We start from the raw sequence: 21,771 nt of genomic DNA on the forward strand, positions 1-21,771 counted from the left end.
ACCCCAATTATTTTTCAGACTTTTAATCCTGACAATGCACTCTAATTCCTCTTCATTTGACAAACTAAAACTATGTAGTGCTTAAACATTTCAACCTTTTTCTGTTCTGGAAAAAACATCAGTTGATTACTTTTTAATACATCAGTAGATAAGTGCTCACTGATGTGCTTTAAATAATATTATCTTGTAAGTTGGGGGAGTTAAAACATGCCTCATTATTTATCTGATTAACGCGATATGTTTCGTATATACCTCTGAGTCAAACTTTTAATCAAAATTGACCAGTGTTAAGAATCATGCCTTATTTGTATTACATTGGATACAGATACGGGTCGGCAGCCTGCGGCCCAAACATGCATTTTTGGCGGCCCATAATAAGTTGACCATGCTTATACTATAAGTATAAGTATGGTATGTGGCCCGTATGTTGCATTATTTAAATAATGCATTTTATAATATGAATAATAAATTCAAAATAATTTTATACCTATACTTCATGATATCACCATGCAACTTGGCATGAGTTAACTGTGTGAGTCATCATGAGTGGGGATAACAAAGGTGACTTCATCTGATGACAACCGAGATTTTGGCGCACTTTTGCAGTCACTTTCCTGGTCTGTCTTTTAATATAATTCAATAATATCAACTAGTATTTTCAGAGAATGTATATTTGTTAAAAAATAATTTCAAAAATGGGTTCAAAAAACGTAAAATTGCAGATGAAGGAAGAAGGTTTAATGATGAATGGAACAGCAAGTACTTCTTTATTGAAAATGGGGGTATTCTATTTCTATCAATGAAAGACGTTATGGACATCATGATACAACTGTAAATTACATCCGATGCAACGGTCTGAAACACCGCCAATTTCAAGAATTCTTGATAGAAATAGAATCGGAGTGTAAGAACATTATCTACTACTCAGCTGTTAGATGGTTAAGTAGAGGTGCTGTGCTAAAATCAATTTTTAATTTACATGAAGAAATAGATATTTTTATGAGGGAACATGAAAATAAGGCTTACAACTATCGGATAAAAAATGGATTACGTCTCCTGCATTTACGTTAGATATTACAACATACCTTAATGAATTTAATGTGAACCTGTAGGGCCAAGGTAAATTACTAGTAGAACTGTTTTCTGACAAAAGCTTTTGAAGGGCAAACTATGTCTGTTGAAGAAACATATGATGGAAGAAAATCTACATCACTATATATGTTGCAAATCTGCATCTACAATTGGATGGCAAACACAAAAAGAAACTTTTGTTGGTATTATTGAAGATTTACAAATGGAATTTTCAAAAAGATTTGTAAATTTTCATAAAAATAGCATTGAAATGCGATTATTTTTGAACCCTTAATGTCGACATTTGTGGCGTATCAAACCAACTACAGATGGAAGTTTTGGAACAGAATGAAACATTGAAGAATGCATTTTCATTAGAAAATGTTGAAAAATTTTATTGATGCTTAGCAAAAAATTTGAAGGATTAATCAGTTTCACAAAGAAGATGATGGTCGCATTTGTAAGCACACACATTTGTGAACAAGCATTTTCTACCGTGAATTTTAGAAAAAGTAAATTTTCTTCTCCACTGACTGATGAATATTTCCATGCTTCGATTCGAATTTGCTAAGGGGAAACTATCACAAAAGGCACATTAAACAGGGAGACACACATATTGTGATGCATAAACTATATTACTTTGTTTTTACGTGATAATAAGTTTCATTTTCACACTTGTTTCATATCTCATACTTTAAATATTTCTCTGTTTTTTAAGATTGATATATTAAAAATTGATAAATGGAGTATTTTTATACTCACTATTTTCTCTTAATTAAAAGCTTGTGGCCCGATTATTAAAAATAAAAGTTGAATGTGGCCTGCCAGTCTGAAAGGTTGCCGACCTGTTATAGACTATTTTCATCTCATTTCAAAATAACTTTGTGTTTCTGTTCTGTGTTTTGGAGTTCCAGTCCAATTTATTTTTAGTTCTTTTTATATGTTCATGTTTTTTTTTTAATACCCTTCTTGTTATAATAACCTGTAATCAGTCTATTTTTTTTCCTTTATATTCCAATATGCTATACTGCCAAATGAACTGGTATCTTTTATTCTTCATTTTCAGTATATCTCTACACTTTTAATGTAGAGATACACTGCTTGGAAAGAAGTCAACAGCCATGGCTAACACTTTAATAAGATATAGGGCATACTTTCCACAAGCATATGATAGCGATCAATGGGAATTTTGGACCATTCTTCCTGTAGACATGTAATGGGGTCCTGGACTGTTGTTGTGTGGACATCCCTGGACTTCAACCAATGCTCCAGTTCATTCCACAGATCTTCAATAGGGTTAAGATGAGTTCTGTGGATACCAGTCAATTTTGGTGATGATGTTCATGTCTATAAACCACACAGGTACAGTAGCAGCCTTATCACACAGCACATTACCTTGCTGAAAGAAACAATGGTCACTTCCATAGATATGCCACAAAGTAGGAAGCATTGCACTGTCCAGAATGTTGAGGTACCTCTCAGAGTTCATTATTTATGGCACCACAAACAGAGGTCTGAGGCCAAATCAGGGAAAACAGGACCATACCTTCACCACCACTGAATTTCATAATTAGGGTTATGCACTCTGGTAAGAGACATTCACTGGGCATCTGCCACAGCCACACACACCCTTCCATGTGCTCAGTAGAGGGTGTAGTGTGATTTTGTCACTCCATAGTTGTGAGCCTTGGTTCTGAATGTTTTTATACGAGTTGGGGTTCCAGTCAATACTTGGAACTCCACGTTCAGTGTGTCAGCCAACAAATGGTAGTTTTTATTTTACATATTATCCTTCATAGCACCCTACAGCCATGTTGGGTGAGTGTGATGGATCATCTGCAGGTATCACTGATTGTTGACTAAGGAAGGCCTTATTTGTCTACAATTTGCTATACAGATAGGACTGTAACATGATATCTTATCACTATGTTTCTTTCAAACTCCATCAGTTCCCTTCTCTTAACCATTTACCTGGACACTGTTGAACTGATTTGAGAGCATCATATTCCTACAATTTATATCTGCTATAAGCAGGTCAGGTGACTTGTTACATGTCACAGTGCACCTTGCCGATGGGGGGGCGTCGGTGTCTTCTTTCCAATTAGCATCTATCCTAGTGGATGTATTGATTGTAGTGGAGAGTAACACATCTTATTTCCGTATGTTCTGTGATCTCTTATTTGTGATGATTTTAAAAATTTCTTATTGAAGGACAGCTTTCTATATATATATATATAGAAAGCTGTCCTTCAATGAGAAATTTTATATATATATAGGAGTAGATGATATTCGACCAGAAGAAATGCTGAAGTATGGTGGTATAAGAGTTACAGTGGCTGCACTGCATAGTTCAGAAAGCCTGGACAGAGGGATGAATTCCCGATGTTTGGAGTAGAGCTCTCATAGTACCCATATATAAAAAGGGAAATAAAACTGAATGTGAGAATTACAGAGGTATTTCCCTACCGAGTGTTCCTGGCAAGATCTATGCAAGTATACTTGAGAAATGGTTGAGAAGAATTGTGTAAGAAAAGCTTGGTGAAGAACAAGCTGGATTCAGGCCAAATAGAGGCTGTCAGTATCAGATCTTCACTTTACGACAAATACTCAAGAAAGCAGGGGAATATAACAAAGATCGGTATTTAAGTTTTGTTGATTTGGAAAAGGCATATGACAAGGTGCCAAGAGAGAAGCTATTCAATACGCTACAGTTATATGGTGTCAATGGGGCATTATATCAAACAATACTTAGTCTTTATTTGAGTTGTAAGTCAGCAGTTAGAATTGAAGTACAGGAACATGGTTTAATGTTAAATCTGGTGTGAGACAAGGATGTACATTATTCTCTCTGTTATTCATTATCTATATGGATCACATTATGAAGGAAAGTGGTATTAAACATGATATCAGAATTGGAGATGTTAATGTCAGCTCTTTGCTTTATGCGGACGATGTTATACTTCTTAATAAATCCGCTACAAGTTTGCAAGATTCCCTGACTAAATTGAATAACTGTTGTAATAGATATGGTATAAAGGTCAGCAATAAAAAGACAAAGACATTGAAAATAGGCAGAATCATTGTAAATGTCAACTGTGTTGTGAATGGAGAACCTGTGGAACAAGTAAAACATTTCAGCTACTTAGGCACGATTTTTACTGAAGATGGTAAATTAAATATAGAAATAGACAACAGAATAAGCAAAGCTGGTATGGTGGGAAGTCAATTGAATAAATTCATATGGAATAAGAGCGAAATTAGTCGGAACACTAAATTAGCTGTATACAAGACAGTGTTCAAACCAGTTTTAACTTATGGATCTGAGAGCTGGGTCAGAAGTAAAACACTTGACCAAAGACTAGAGACCGCAGATATGTGAGTCCTGAGAAGGATTATAGGCATGAACAGATGGCATCAATGGCAATATCATATTAAAAACGAGGATATTAGGAAAGAATTTGATATTGTCAGCATCCAAGAATGCGTTAGCAGAGCTAATCTCAGGTGGTATGGTCACTTAAACAGAATGGCGAAGAAAGATTAGCAAAACAAGTGTTCTCTGCCAGGTTGGCAGCAAAACGACCCAGAGGAAGACCAAGATATAGGTGGATTGATATGGTACAAAGTGCCTTAGACGATAGAAATATAAGATCTGATAATGTTGGAGTCTTGACAAGTAACAGACTGATTTGGAGGAAAATTGTAGATAGGAAGTTAGTTATAATGTAATTTTTTTCATGTAGTACTGTCATATCCTGTACACCCCTTGAGGGTACATGGCAGGAATTTGATGATGATATATATAGAAAGCTGTCCTTCAATAAGAAATTTTTAAAATCATCACAAATAAGAGATCACAGAACATATGGAAATAAGATGTGTTACTCTCCACTACAATCAATACATCCACAAACATTTTTGCAAAACAGCATGAAAAATTGGAAGAAGATTTTTTTTTAATAGAGAAGAAATGAATAAAGGAGATAATGAGTCAAGGAGACTCATTATCTCCTTTATTGTTTATTTAGTCATTGATCCCCTTAACTAGAATTATAAATAAAACTGCTCATGGTTATCAAACTGTGCAAAAAAAAGTGCAAAGATATCTCACCTTTTATACATGGATGATCTGAAGCTGTATGCAAAATCAGAGAATGAACTCGGCTCATTGCTTAATACTGTGCACATATTGGTCAGAAGTTTTGTGTGTGTGTGTGTGTGTGTGTGTGTATATATATATATATATATATATATATATATATATATATATATAACTTCTGACCAATAACCTGCCTGCCAACAACTTTCAAGCTATTCAGAGACAGAAGCTACTAACTGAGAAAACATACAGCTATCTTAAAGCAAATTCTCTTTTTCCCAATTGAACAAAAAGGTATCAACAAAAGACCAATTACTGATTGGCAAAACGATTCTGAAAAATTGCAAACATAGAAAAACCAGCCTTCATATGTTATATTAGCTTGGATATATTATAAAAAAGTGTTTTATTCAGTGCCTCATAGTTGGATTTTAAAATGCATGGAACTATACGGTATTAGCAAAAATGTACAAACATTTTTGCAAAACAGCATGCAAAATTTAAAGACAATTTTTTTTTGAATAGAGAAGAAATTGGGGAAGTAAACATGAAAAGGGATATCTTTCAAGGAGACTCGTCATCTCCTTTATTGTTTATCTAGTCATCGATCCCCTTAACTAGAATTTTAAATAAAACTGCTCATGGTTATCAAACTATGCAAAGATATCTCACCTTTTATACATGGACGATCTGAAGCTGTTTGCAAAATCAGAGAATGAACTCAGATCATTGCTTAATACTGTGCGTCTATTCAGTCAAGTTATATCAATGGATTTTGCAATTGTTGGAATAACAAGAGGAAAATTTGAAGATCTGAACAAAATTGAGCTGCTTAATGGCAAATAATCAAGGCAATAAAATTCGAAGATAGCTACAAATATTTGCGAATTTTAGAACACGAGAAATTCTGCACAATGAGATCAAAGAAAAAACTAGAGCAGAATACATAAGGTGACTAAGAAAACTCCTTTAGTCAATTTGATAAAATTGCATTTTTTCAAATGCAATTTTATCAAATTCAATTTTGATAAAAGCATTTAACACCTGGGCTGTACCTGTTCTGAGATATTCAGCAGGCATTGTTAAATGGGCCCAGCTGGAGGAGGAGAATTTAGACCAAAAAATTCGAAAATTAATGATAATGCACCATGCCCTCAATCCTTGCTGTGACATTGATAGGCTCTACCTATCACGTAAAAAAAGGAGGCAGATGATTATTACAAGTAAAGCAAGTTGTTGAAGAAGAAAAATGAAATCTGAATGATTATCTGGAGCAAACAATGGAAAAATTTCTAATTGAGGTAAGGAAAGAGGGTTTATTTAAACCCATGGAGACAAAATTGGAGTACAATACCAACCAAGTAAAAGTGAGAACTGAAAGATGGAAAAATAATGCATTACATGGAAAATACCTTCATAGCATAGATGGCAGTGCTGACAGCAACTTGAATTTTAGAAGCATGAGAAATGAAGAGAACGCGTTCCACGAAATTACTTTGTTAAGCGAAACTTTGTTCTGGTAATGGTTGAGAAATGGAGCACTAAAGAAAGAAACAGAGTTGGTAACTTTTGCAGCACAAGAACAGGCCATTAAAACCAACACTATGAAGGCAAAAATATAAAAAATTCAAAAAGACAGTAAATGCAGATTGTGCAAAGAGAAGGAAGAAATGGTAGACCACATTATAAGTGGCTGCAGCAAAATCACACAAATTGAGTACTGTAAAAAGCACAATAATATAGCTAAGATAATTCATTGGCATTTATGTAAAAAGTATGGGTTTAAAGTATATAAAGTCTATTGTAAGCATAAAGTTGACCAAAGAGTGATTGAGAATGAAAAAGTAAAATACTCTGGGATTTCAAAATCCAGACTGACAAAAGCTTGGAATGTAGTACACCTGATATAACAGTAGTTGAAAAAAGTAAACAAGGGTGTTCAGTTTATCGAAACATCAGTACCAGGAGATTGCTGAATTGACAAAAAAGAAACTGAAAAAGTTACCAAGTATCGTGAATTGCAAGTCGAAGTTGAACGAATTTGGCAAAAGAAAACGAAAGTAGTTCCCATAATAATAAGTGCTTTAGACGCCATCCCCAAAACATTGAAAAAACATCTAGAAGCACTTGAGTTAGATGTGTTAAAATTTGGGCAGTTGCAAAAGGCTACTTTGTTCGGCACAGCATTCATATTCAGAAGATATTTCCACAACTAATTGACCCTTGGGTAGGGCTCAAATTATTGGAATATAACTAGCCTTTTACTTAAGGATGTGGAAGCAAATCAAACTTGGATGAATATTACACACACACACACACACACAGGTATACCTCAATTAACGAAGAGGATGCATTCCACGAAATTACTTTGTTAAGCGAAACTTTCTCAGGGGCAATGGTTAAAATACTATGGCCATAATAGGGATACATTCGTACATAAAGAAAATGAAAGACTTTTTTTGAAAAAGAAAAGCTTTATTAAATAAAAAGTCAATATTACATACCAAACAATGATAAAATCGTGACATTTTAAAATATGAATCTAAAGTTGATTGTTTATGCTTTTTTTCTTTCATTTAACAATTGCCTATACAGATTTATTGCATTTAACACTGATCGCTTAACAATAATACTCCTCCTTAAATTAGGATCATTTTCACTGAAAAAATTTAAAACTTTTTCAGTGTCATTGAAGCATCTTTTTAAATCTTTGGTTGCTAACTTTTGGCAGGAACTTCTTTAATTTAGTCTTCCTTTTCTTTGGCTTCATTGCCAACAAGTTTTTCTAAATCTTCCACTGAAACACCATCTTCTGCATTTAATAAATTTCTTACATCCTCTTTGTTGACATTTTCAAAACCTATTATTATTATTATTATTTTCATTTCGGGCTACTCCAGGGAGTCCTTAGACTCATCGAGGGAGGCCCTAAACATCATGTCCACACAACTATACGACATTCTCACAGTATCTATCATACCTTGCCTTGAACTCGCTCACTGTCATAGCACCCACAACAGACTCAGGCAGCTTATTCCACTCATTTACCACTCTAAAAGTAAAGAACCCAGCTCTAACACCACTGCTAACCACACTCTTGCCCATCTTCCATAGGTGTCCCCTAGTTCTCCCACCACCAGTCCTGATCTCAAAAATATCCTCTGAATTAATCTTATAGAATCCTTTTAGCAATTTGAATGTCTCAATCATATCTCCCCTTTTCTGCCTATCAACCAGTTTCTGCAACCCACAAATCTTCAACCTGTTCTCATATGGTTCATTCCATAGACCTGCTATCATCTTAGTCACTCGCCTCTGGATCCTCTCCACCTCCTCCCCATCAAGAAGGAACCGAGGTGACCAAATCTGGGCACAGTAGTCAAGATGAGGTCTTATTAAGGCTCGGTACAGAGGTACAATAACTTGCTTGTCTCTGCTCATTAAGGTATTTTTCAACAACCAAGTGAGTTGATGAGCTGATTTAGCTACTTTTGCAATGTGCCTCCTAAACTTCATCTGCCTATCCCCCAACACTCCCAAGTCCCTGGCCTCATCAATCTCTTGGAGTACAGTTCACCCATGTGATATACTGCTGCTAATCTTTTCACCCCAAAATGCATAACCTTACATTTTGTCACATTAAATTGACATCCATTCTCCTTAGCCCAGAACTCCAATCTATCTAAGTCATCCTGCAAGACTTTGATATCTTCTGCATTCACTATCGCCCTCCCCAACTTTGCATCATCAGCGAACAAATGAACTGTTCCACTTAGATCTTTCCCTATATCGTTAATGAACAGATTAAACAGCAGTGGTCCAAGAACAGAACCCTGCGGCACACCACTAGTCACAGGCCGTCTTTTGGACTCCACTCCTGAATAAACCACTCTTTGATATCTCTCCATCAACCACCCAGCTATCCATCTCACCAACCCTATATCCATTCCCATATGTTGTAGTTTACGGATTAGAATTCCATGTGGTATCCTGTCAAACGCCTTTGCCAGGTCCAGCAGTATCACTGTAAACCCATTTCCCTTATCCAGTTCAGCCGTCACCTTGTTATAAAACTTGAGCAAGTTACGCAGGCATGATCTACCCTTTACAAAGCCGTACTGTTCCCTGTACAGTATCTCATTTTCATCAATCCATTCCTGTATTTTTCTCTTGACTACTTTCTCCAAGACCTTGACAACAACTCCTGATATGCTGATCAGTCGGTAATTTGCAACCATACTCTTGGATCCTCCTTTATGCAGTGAAACTATTCTCCCCTCTTTCCACGCCTTCGGGACTAAACCAGACCCGAGACTCAGATTAAACAACATGTTCAAGGGCACTGATAATTCCTTAGCCGCTTCACGCAAGACCCGTGCTGGTATACCATCCAATTCCACAGATGTATTCACATTAAGGTTCTGTAATAGACTATTCACCTCCACTTCATTCATCACAATTCCCGTATAAACTAATGGCTCCTTCATTTTTTCAATGTCTCCACCTGGATGATATACTTTTGCAAAGTGCATGCTCAGTAACTCCACTATATCGACTGGTTCAGTGACCTCCTTACCATCGTCATTTTGCCATGTACAGTTTTTTCTTGCTTGCAGCATATTGAAAGAACTGTTTGGGATTCTCTTTTGCTTGCATAGCTAGTTTCCTTTCATAATCGGCTTTTACTGTTTTTACCACACTCGTTACCCTTCTAGCCTGCACTTTATACCGTTCATGTGCCTGCGGGTCAACCCTTTCTTTAAATTCCCTCCACAGTTGTTTCTTTTTTTGCAGCTCAAGCTTAATGGTGTTATTCATCCATTTAACCCCTACTTGTTTTACTATTCGAACCCTAGGTATACAATCAGCCATAACCTCCTGTAAATGCTCCTTGACCACTTCCCATGCTCTATCGACGTCCAGCCCTTGCAGCTATACATGCCATGGCACTGATCCAAGCAATCTCCTAAGCTTGTCATACTTGCCAGCACGGTAATTCCACATATACCCTGTCTTAATCAAAAATTCCACACCTTTAGCCACCTCCCAGGTCAAGACCTTATGGTCACTCTCACCAATAGGTGGCAACATGGTCATATTCATTACAGTCAAATTTTCAGATGCTATTACCAGGTCAAGCACTCTCACACCCCTAGTATTTTCAATTACAAGCTGTCTCAGTTGATTGATTGAGCCATCTGGATAACTTCATTTCTAATCTCTTGAATGTTATTTTCTTCTTCTAGTTCCACTTCTGGCCATAATTTGCACCAAAGTCAATTTAAGCATTTCTGAGTGACTTCTTTCCAAGAGCTATTAATGTTTTCAATTGCATCTTTAATGGTGTAGTTTTTCCAAAATGTTTTAATTGACATTTGCTCTTTCTTCTCATTCAATTAAATTTCTCAATGTACCACACAGATAATAAGCTTTAAATGTTGCTATTATTCCAATGTTCTAAAATTCATCAACATACATATTACGTAATATTAAAATTATGTAATAGTAAAATAGAAGGGGTCGATAAAAAGTCAAGAAATCTTGAAGGGGTCAATGGTCAAAAAAAGTTTGGCGACCCGTGCTGTAGACCATGGAGTTCCACCAATGATCTGGAAAACATATATCATAATTAGAAGAAACACACGTATAAAACCACAGTGAAAATTATTTAATTGTAAATATTTCATCCTACGTATCTTAGGACATCATCAGTACAGTATTTAAACAAAAATTAGGAATAACATACAGTTAGGGCACATGATTACAATAGAATCTCATGAAAACGTGCATAACGTGCTAAAGTAGTACAAAAAAAAAAAAAAAAAAAAACGTTAATTATTTAACACAGTTTTGTATGATAATTTCCCATACTTTAGGAATAGTAAGAACGTCGTTGTGGTTTAGGTTTGGTCTGTGTAGTAAGGGCTTCAGAACTTTCTTTGTATAAACGTTCATGTTTAAATATAGATCTATGTAAAAGTTTAGCCTTTTCCCAATGGATCCTAAGAAAAAATACAATTTTGCCACTACTTACAAACCTATCAACCAAATTTACAACTTTTACCTTCTCCTAAGGACAAATTCTCACCCTTTATGTTACCTGGTGTTTATGAGATTCCATGCTCATGCAAATTATCTTACTTTGGACAGACAGGTAGGTCTGTTCAGAAACGCATCTCGGAACATCAAGACCACATTCGTCTTCTTAAACCGCAGAAATCTGGCCTCTCTCAACACGGAATTGAAAATCCAAACCATAGGATCCATTGGGAAAAGGCTAAACTTTTACATAGATCTATATTTAAACATGAATGTTTATACAAAGAAAGTTCTGAAGCCCTACTACACAGACCAAACCTAAACCGCAACGATGTTCTTACTATTCCTAAAGTATGGGAAATTATCATACAAAACTGTGTTAAATAATTAGCGTTTTTTTTTTTTTTTTTTTTTTTTTTTTTTTTTTTTTTTTACTACTACTTTAGCACGTTTTCATGAGATTCTATTGTAATCATGCGCCCTAACTGTATGTTATTCCTAATTTTTGTTTAAATACTGTACTGGTGATGTCCTAAGATACTTAGGATGAAATATTTACAATTAAATAATTTTCACTGTGGTTTATACGTGTGTTTCTACTAATTATGAACGCACCACAAGTTTTGTTATTTAAAAAAACATATATCAGCAAATTAGTAACAAGAGTGCATTTTGAGTGACTATTATGGGGGGACTTCAACTACGGAGATATAGACTGGAAGGAAGGAAGAATTCATACATCTGTTAAGAGATAATTACTTGAGGCAGCATTTGATGGAGGGACTAGGCAAGGGGATGTAAGAGTATTGGACCTGGTCATAGGATCAGAAGAGCTATCCATAACCAAGGTGTCCACATTTCCTCCATTTGGTATTGGTGAAAGTGACCATGCAGTCTTGACTTGGGAGATTGTAAAACATGTGGAATATTCTGTCAAGAAGGGGTATATGTGGAACTACAATGGTTATGATAAGCTTAGGAGGAAGCTTAAATTTGTGCCAGAGCATAAAACACTACAGGATAAGGATGTTAGTAGTGTATGGGATATGGTTAAGGATTGTCTAGTTGAAGCAGTATTAAATTGTATACCTAAGATAAGGAGGGTTAATCAAGCAGAAGTTAATTTGATGAGTAATACCATTAAACATGAGCTGCAGAAAAAGAAAATACTTTGGAAGTTATATAAGAAGAAAGGTTTTGTAATCTTGTAATCTGATTTTGCTTCCTAATATGGCAAGGAAGGCAAAATCAGATTACAAGAAGAATCTAGCTGAGCAGGCCAAACGAAATCCCAAAGAGTTCTTTTGTTATGTGGCAAGTAAGAGGAAGAATACTGCTGATGGTCATGAGGTGACAGAAGCAGATAAAATAGTTGAATTACTGAGTGACCACTCTGCAAGGGTATATCATCTGAATGAGGTTACTGCTTTAACATATGCAACAAACCCTAATGTGGGAACAGAGGTGGATGATTTGAAGGTTTATAGAATATCGCAGAATCTTAATTTAAATACAGTTGTGAGATTAGATGAGATATTAGCTCGGATTTTGCAAGAATGCGCAATGGAACTGGCAGTGCCTCTGATCAGGCGCTTTAAGTCTCAGCTATGGTAGTTCTGAGGGAGAGGAAAGAGAGCAAAACAATTCCCTTGCATAAGGGAGGTTCTAAGACTGCAGTAGCAAATTGACCAATCAGTATCTCAGATGTGGTGGTAGAAGTACTGGAAAAAATTGGTCATAAAGAAAATTCAAGAATTGATGGATAAGAATGTGATAATGTATGAGGGGAACATGGCTTTGTGAAGGGTAGGTCATGTAATTAGTAATTTACTAATTTCTATAATAAAGTTATATAAGTTGAGTTGGATAAAGGAAATGGCTACACAGTAATTCTGCTGGATTTCACAAAGGCATTTGACAGAATGCTACATGTAACTCTTACTCAAACTGGAACAAATGAGGATGGATATGACACTGGTTATGTGGATACGAGAGTGGCTGCTGGACTGATATCAAAAAGTGGTATATGGAGAGGCAGAATCAAGGTTGAAATTGGTGTGCTGCAAGGTTCATTGCTGGAACCACTTCTGTTAATTTGTATATAAATGAAATAGGAAACAACCTGAAATTAAATATTCAGTTGTTTGCTGATGATTCAAAATTATGTAGAGTAACAGTTAATGAAGGCGATGTGGAGAGTTTGCAGGACATAGGCTGTCAGTATGGGCAAAAGATAATATGGCAGTTTATTGTGGATAAATGTAAAGTTATGTATTTTGGGATAAATAAATTACAAGCTGTGTACCACATTGATGGAACTGTACTCCAGGAAATGAAGCTAGAGATTTAGGAGTAGTGGTGGTAGACAGAAAGTTAAAGTTTAGAGGACGTATTGCTAAGGTAGTCCATAAGATTACCTGGTTACTGAAGAACACACTAACAAATAGAGATAAAGAAGTTGCTATTCCTCTTTATAAGACTTTTATATTTCCACATCTGGATTATTCTGCTGAAGTTTGGTCTCATGGGTTTTTTTGGGGATGAAGTAGTAGAGGATCCAGAGACAAGTGACCAAGATATGAGTAGTTTGTTAAATGTTCCCTATGAGGATATACTAAGGGTCTGTGGATTACAGAAGTTGGTTGATAGGAGAAAAAGATGATAGAAATATTTATGTTGTTTGTAGGGTTTTATAGGATTGATGCAGGGGAAATGTTTCAACATTGGCTGTAGGGTCCAGAACAAGGTGTCATCCCTGGAAGTTGAATACAGATGTGGTTAGTAGTAATGTGTGGGCTAGATTTTTTGCTTGGAGAGTTGCCAGAATCAGTTGCTAGTGCTTTGTCTGTTAATGAGTTCAAGGAGTAGTATAATAGATTGTGTAGATAGTTTTGGTCTCCTGCGATGCGTCTTCAGATTTCATGGAGGTGCCCATACAATAATAATCATAATTACTTTTTTTTTTTTTTTTTTTATTATTATTATGTCAGTCACCACCTATGAAAGATTTGAAAGCCTGCAGTACATTATCACTATGAGTGGACTGGGATGTTAACTGTGAAGAGACTGTCTAGACCAAACATCTTTTAAACAAGTTCTGATATCCATTAAGGCAGAGGGAATTTGTTCTCATTGGAACTCATCTGTCACCTAAAGTTTTTCAGGCAGTAATTTCTGAAATTTAGAAAGTTTTCTAACCATCCATGTCACTTATTCAGTCTATCATACCAAAGGAGAAGAAGCATTCAATTACCAAAATATCACCACTCTGAGTTTTTGTGAGTTTTCTAATTAAACTTTCTAGTTTTAGTGCTTTATTTTATTATTTTTTTTACATCATCACTAATTTTATCACTAGATCCTTTTTGAATGAAGTTTGCTATTTTAGAAATATATCTGTTTCTAAACTTTATTCAAAAATTAGTTTTCTAATTTATTTATTCCAGTTTTCTTGAATCTGAGAGTCATCAAATCCAGAAGCTACGTTTTCTCTGCTTAGAGTGATTTAAGTAATATAATGATCTGGACAGTAAATTTTCCATTTGTTTGTTGCACACCTTAAAAATACTCACTAGTAGATGCATACATGCTATCTCCCAGTACGTAAAATTAAAATCTCATATACTTTTGCTGAAATGAGTGTATATATATTTTATGGCAGGTCTCATAAATCATGAATTTTCTGCACCATATTCACAGAGAGAAGTGGGAATGAATGGAAGACAGCATTTCAGCAGAGGAGACTGTTGCCAGATATACCTAAAGTAAGTTTATTTTCATTCTTTCAAAAGATCTGCTACTTATATTCATCAAACATTTTAATTATAAGGATATGGAAGAACACTTTGATAGTGAATGATAAATACAGAAAATTGAGTTTAGTCAGTAATCTGGATTATATTATCACCATAAGAATTTTTTTTTAATTAAAATACCATGTACAATAATGTAAAATAACAGCTAATGAAAATTATAGTTCACAGTTTAAAATTAATAGCCTCTTTAAAAAAAAAATCAAGCAGAATATTACAGATTAGTCATATAGAATATTGGTAATAAGCAACTCATTATTAGCTTTTACTTGGTTGCGATATGTAGTTTTTTTTTTTGGTTTTTTTTTTTTGTTTTCGAAATATTGTTTAAACTGTTTTTTATGTACATAACTGGAAAGGTCAATTTGAGTTTTATGGGTGCAAGAACAGCAATAGTTACATCATTACACAAGGTGTTAATAAATAGTCATAAAGGGATAAATGAATACATTGTATGTATTAATTCAGTACTATATGTAAATAGAATTTATAATCAAATCTGTTTGCATAATTTAATTCTTTGCAAAAAGTTAAAAACGTCATGCAGTTTTTGTGACTCTGATAACATATGTCAGGGTGTATATGATTCAGCAGATAAGTAAAAATTTCATTCCTCTCTCCGGTGAAGTATGACAAATAGTAATATGTGTTGCAATTTTCACACATAGGTGAGTCATCACCCTCAGTAAATAATATTATGTGAGATGAGTGTGATCTATGCAGGGCCTAGCAAGAACACCTTTCTCTGTCTTCTGTTTTTATGACTGGACTGACAATGTTTAATTTCAGGTTTAATGGCATGCAATTTATTTGTCAGTGCTTCCTGCAATGATGACTGCCACTAGGCAATTAGCTTTGATCTTATAAATGTCTATAGTTTATATAAGGAATTGTAAAACAGTATGCAGAAAAAGAATTACCTGGTATAGCATCTGCAGTCTCATTCTGCAGATGCAGAATGAGACTTAAAAATAAAAAAACTCTTAATATTTGTAGTGATTCTCTTTTATATGCACAAGTGCATGGTGAATGGGTTGCAACTCTGCTGTATAATTACAGCAGTTGAGTGGGATCTGGTTGGTGATAGTAAAATCAGGAAGCACAGCTCATGGAGATCTTTGATCTTGAGCTGTCAGTATAGATGGGCAAGAAAGCAGAGTGCGTGTGCGTGCATGCACACGTGTGTGTTTGTGTTAAACAATTGAAGGTCGATAGACGATGGTGTATGAGACTTCTGTAGTTGATAAAGTGAGAGGTTACAGGATGGAATGTAAACTTTCCATTGAGGAATGCTGTTATATTTGGTGCGAGTAATGTTTTCAACATTCATGCCTGTAGCTTACATAATCTCTTTAACACATATACTGTGTTAAAGAGATTATGGAGCAGTCTGATATGTGTAATATTGAACCTCCTAACAAAGAGAAAAGAGACTAGTACACATAGGATACTCTGGGAGAGACTTTACTTTTAGGGCATATTTAAGAGACAACTGTTTCCATCTAAGTAATAGTGCTGGTTCATTTGCTTCAACATAAAGGGTTTGAGTGGGCGATGTGTGAAAGGCACCAGTAACTATCCATATATCCTGATGATGGATGGGATCCAACCATCACAAATTACTCTGCACCATTCATTACTTCATCTTAGGTCTATGGCAAATCATAGACCTATGATGAAGCAATGAAGATTGATCAGCTCCTCATTCAGTAGAGGATAGAAGCGCAAAGAACATTGAACTCTCTCTTCCACTTTTCACTTGGTTGATGAATATGTGCAAGGAATGTAAGTTTTATGCCAGAAATGAGGCATAAGAACTTGGTTCTGTTTACTGAAATAACAGTTTGTCCCATTCTCAATACAGGAACTGGGTGAAAAGTGCATTTTTGGCAGAAGTGCATGCACAGTTTTTTTCTACTAAAAACCTGAACCCATTATTAAGAGTCCATGAAGGGATACTGTCGATTACTTGTTGAAGTTGTCTTTCAATTATCCTCATGTTGCAAGAGTGACAGTAAATTGTGAAGTCATCAACATATAGAGCATTGCCTACAGTGGAATGAAGCTTTTAGTAATTGAATTAACTTTGATAGCAAAAAAGCATCACAGTTAACTTAAGACAGAGCCTCGGGTAATACCCTGTTCTGGATGATATGACACAGATAGCATACTTCCCACTCTGACTTGGAAAATTCAGCTACACAACGACATTTTTAATAAATGTATCCTCTGAGATCTTTTCAGTATTCTCTTCTCCAGGCTGTGTCATAAGTTTTATACATGTCAAAGAATACTGAAACCAGATGTTCTTGTTTCAGGAAAGCATCTCTTATGCAAGTTTCTAAATGGACCATAAGGTCCAAAGTCTGAAAATGGCTATGAATGCCCAATTGTGTGTTGGAGAGAATATAGTTGCTTCTAAATACCTGAGAAGTCTAGCATATCATTTTCTCTATCTTACAAAGGCATAGGTCAGTCATTGTTTGCTTGTGTTGGATTCTTTTCTGGTTTTGGGATAACAATAATAACTTACTTATACCAAAATCTGGAAACTCTTCCTCTGTAAGTATTCTGTTATATGTTAAGAGGAAGAAATCCATAGAAGATGATGGAAGATGTTTTATCATTTAATAGTGGATGTCATCAGACCTACTGCACTGAGATGAGACCAAAAAAAAAAAAACCCTCTTTTTTAGTTCCTCTTTAACAAATGGCTGATTGTGTGGCTCATACCCATTGGTAGAAAAATTTAGCTGGTGTTTCTCTTGTTGCTCTTTCAATATTAAAAATTCTGGAGAGAATATGAAGCTGTTGCTGAGATTCTGGCAAATTTTTCTCCCAAAGTGTTTGCAGTAGTTTTTGGAATCAGCAACAACACATCCATTATGGTCTAAGATAGACAAACAGTAGGGTCTCTATCTACATTTCATTTCCTGGATTTTATTCCATACAATTTTTGCACTGGTTGTTTGAGTAATTGATGAGGTAAAATGGATCCAAGATTGTTTTTGACTCTGACATTTCACATAACATGCCTTGGCCCAAGCATGTTTAAAAGCTATTAAGTTTGGTGTGATGGAGTATCTACAAAATATACCCCCATGCTCTGTCTTGATCTTTTTTGGCTCCCTGGCACTCTGTGTTTCACCACAGTTTTAGATAGATTGCAAATCGAGATGATGATTTCGTAATTGAGACTGTTGCTGCCTGGAGAGTATAATCTGTTATATACTTTACTGCTTCATTGATAGGTGTTTGACTGACTGTATCAGCATCAAATTTGGCTAGATGGTAAAAGCATTCCAGTCACCATGGTCCATTTTCCACATGTGGATCCATGTAGGAGAGCATGGTTCCTGTAAAGACATACAAAGAACAGGAAAACTATCATTTCCATATAAGCTCTCTTAGACATCCCATGTGAGCAGTGGAAAAATGGCAGGTGAGTATATTGTAAGATCTATAGCAAAATATGGTAGAAGGTATTGAGTCCATTATTAAAAATGGAAAGATCATAATTGTCAAGGTCTTGCTCATTGATACAACCTCATCCATTTGTATTGGCACTACCCCCACAGAGTGTTGTGCCCATTAAAGTCACCTATAAGAAGTGTGTGTGCTCAGCAGTTGCAATATAAGATTATCAAATTGGTGCTAAATAAATTGAACATACTGTAATAAGAAATTCCACAGATAAGTAAATTGCCACAGCTTCCACAGCAGTATTAAGCTGGACATGATGGAAAGGAGTATGATTGTCCATGAGGTAGCTACTTCACCATGAACAAGACCATCTCCAGTTCTGTCTTTGTGTGTAAAAGCAAAATTCCTTAGGGTAGGGTCCTCACTAGGGTTTAGATTTATTTCCTGCAGGCAGAAACAGAAACTCTTGTGTTTCTGCAGCAAAATCTTAATATCATTGCTATTCTGGTGAAATCCCTTGACAGTTCCATTATAAAAAATTTTCCTGTGTTTTGGCTTTGTAGATTTGTCCAATTTCTGGTAATTGAAAGCTTACCTTTATCAAGTTTATATCTATCAGTTGATTTCGGGAAGTATGGATGGACAGTGTCCATCTCTTCTTCTGGAAAAAAATTCAATACCTCATCTGATGTATCTTTTCAGTGGATATCAAAGTATCCTTTTATAGGTGGTTTATCTTAAGTGATACCTTGCCATAATTTTTTGACAAGTGGGTTCTCATCAAATAAAACCATTTTTGGAGTTGTTTCTGGAGTGTGACCACAGGTCATGCGATTGAAACGCTCAACAGAGAAGCACTCACGACCATAAAGTACGGCCATGGTGAAATTATCAGATGGTTGGATAGAATATGAATTTGAATTGCTGTTGACATTTTCCTAACTGCCACTTTCTCAGCATAAGAGGATCTCAAGACAGGAGTGGTGGTGGTTAACTTCCTTTTTGCATCCTGATATGATATATTTTGCTCTGTTTTAATCTTTTGTATTTTTGTTTTTTATCTTTCCAATTCTGAAATGCACAGGATTAAGATGTATGATTCTCCTGACAGTTGACACGTTTATCTTTCTTTGTGAAGCTAGATTTGTTATCATCCTCTTTACTACCACACTGGCCATAGATAGTAGAGCCATGACAGGTAGTTGGGGCATGTTCATTTTTCTGACATTTGAAGCATCTTAGTGAATTTGGGATATACGCTCTAACAGGATAGTTGAGACACCCTGCTTTTACAGATGGTGATGTATCGAAAGTAAGGATAATTTCCATGGTTGAAACCAAATGACCATTTCTAAGGGTCAAGTATGCGTCTTATACCTGTCACTCCCTGATCTTGAAGTTCAGAACATATCTTCATCAGGAACATCAAGAAGATTCCATTCTGAGATCACTCCTTTAGAAGAATTGAGTGTTTTATAATGTGTTACTGTAACTGGTATTCCACACTCTGAGTAGTTTTTCAGGGTGTTATTGACATGATATTTCTACAAGGATATCACCAGAATGTAATTTCTTAACTGATTTTGGAGAGTCTGCCAGTAATTCTAAGCCCTTCTGAGTATAGAAGGGTGACATTTTCCCTGTTGGCTATTCACCTGTTACACGGATGATAAGAAAAATTGGTACATTATATTGGTATCACATGCCTTTTTGTTTCTTCTGTTATCAACTAATGTTTCTTTGGTATCAGTACTTGGTTGGGACATTGTTAGGGCCCCTGAAAAATTTGAAAGGATTCATGCTTAAGGGTTTTTTTTTTTTGGCCAGAGCTCACCACCTACCATGGACCCACACATGGGTGCCTATTCACCAGCAAGAATGACTGCACTCAGGAGTGGAACTCCAAGACTACCTTGAATGTTTTTACAGCACGGGGGGGGATGGACACACACACACTGCTTGGAAAGAAGTAAACTCGCCGGCTGGTGCGTTGCCAGGGAACTAGGAAAAACAAAAAACAGTGAAATGTGAGCTACTGGAACAAATGCTAAAACCCACCCCAACTCAACATCACCAGAGTTCAAGATCGATACTGTCAACATAAGAAGCCTGAATGGCAAAGAAATGGAGCTAGCTGAGGAATTGGATAAGTACCAGATCGACATAATAGGGGTGATGAAACAAAAAAGGCAAAAACTGGTGAGATCTTTCTGAGCAATAAATACAAAATGTTATATTCAGGCAATGAATATAACATTTTCAAGGAAAAGAAGGAGTAGACATAGTAATCAACACTGAATACGAGGCTAATTTTGTTGAATGGCAGACAGTTTCAAGTAGAGTGATGTGGGCAAATATCAGAATGGGGAACTGGACAATGAGACTTATTTGTGCCTATGATCCCACAGAAGGTTCTACTAAGGTAGATGTCGAGGAATTTTATGAGGCTTTAGAGAAATCAACAGACACAATGAAAAAGGAAAAGTTGGTCCTTGTTGGGGATCTAAATAGCAGAGTAGGAAATGATTGCCAGACATACAAAAATATTTTGGGCAAATTTGAAGAAAAGAGCAAAGACCATTAATAATAATGGCAAATATCTGTTGGATTTCTGTTCAGGACATAGACTGGTTATCACTAAAACAATGTTCCAACATAAAAATGTGCACAAATTCACATGGAGAGAAGAGGCAAGGAATAAGAAAGGTCTCATTGACTGTGTTATTGTTGATAGTGATATTTTCTCCCTGGTGCAGGACACGAGTGTAGGATTCGATGGAAGTAATCACCATTTAGTCTTGAGCACGATAAAATTGAATTTCATATTGAAAAGAAGAACATATAAGAACGTTTTAAAGCAAATAAAAGTTGAGCAGCTCTCAGATGTGAATTGTAGAAAAAATGAAAGAGTTTGAGAACAGGACAAACCTTGGAAATTCAGTGGCAAGCCCTGAAGAAAGCACCGATTGGTTTAGCCAAAGAGGCATGTGGTGAGTCTGTAAGGATAGAAAAATCAGAACTCCATTGTGGACACAGAAAGTTAGAGGCAGTGAAAGAAAAGAAGAAAGCATATCAAAAGTTCCTGGCAAACAAGTCAGATTGTTCTCTTAGAGAATACAGAGACAAATGTAAGAAAGCTAAACACTGTTTAAAACTAGCTAAACAAAAGTCATGGGAAGACTTTGGTAAGAACATAGAAAATAAATATCAAGAAGGTGGCAAGATATTCTGGAGGTTGTTGAAGAAGCTCAGAAATGGAGGAAAGATTGTTGTAAAAGGAATTAGAGATGATAAAGCTGACATGAAAACAGGAAAAATAGATATCCT

At 35.7% G+C, this 21,771-nt stretch overlaps 1 protein-coding gene across 2 annotated transcripts in view; it reads left to right on the top strand.

Annotated features, from left to right (window-relative positions):
- LOC150096603 (DDB1- and CUL4-associated factor 11) overlaps positions 1-21,771 on the top strand; it is a 346,061-nt gene that overhangs the window by 140,378 nt on the left and 183,912 nt on the right. For both annotated transcript variants that reach the window (XM_090408033.1, XM_090408034.1), the window contains one exon: positions 14,909-14,973. In XM_090408033.1, coding sequence (XP_090264159.1) covers positions 14,909-14,973 — 65 coding nt within the window. The remainder of the gene's footprint in view (positions 1-14,908; positions 14,974-21,771) is intronic.

The sequence above is a fragment of the Typopeltis vanoorti genome, chromosome 18 (assembly GCF_054136105.1).
Source record: "Typopeltis vanoorti isolate ZY-2024b chromosome 18, IOZ_Tvanoo_1.0, whole genome shotgun sequence".
Taxonomy (NCBI): Eukaryota; Metazoa; Arthropoda; class Arachnida; order Uropygi; family Thelyphonidae; genus Typopeltis; species Typopeltis vanoorti.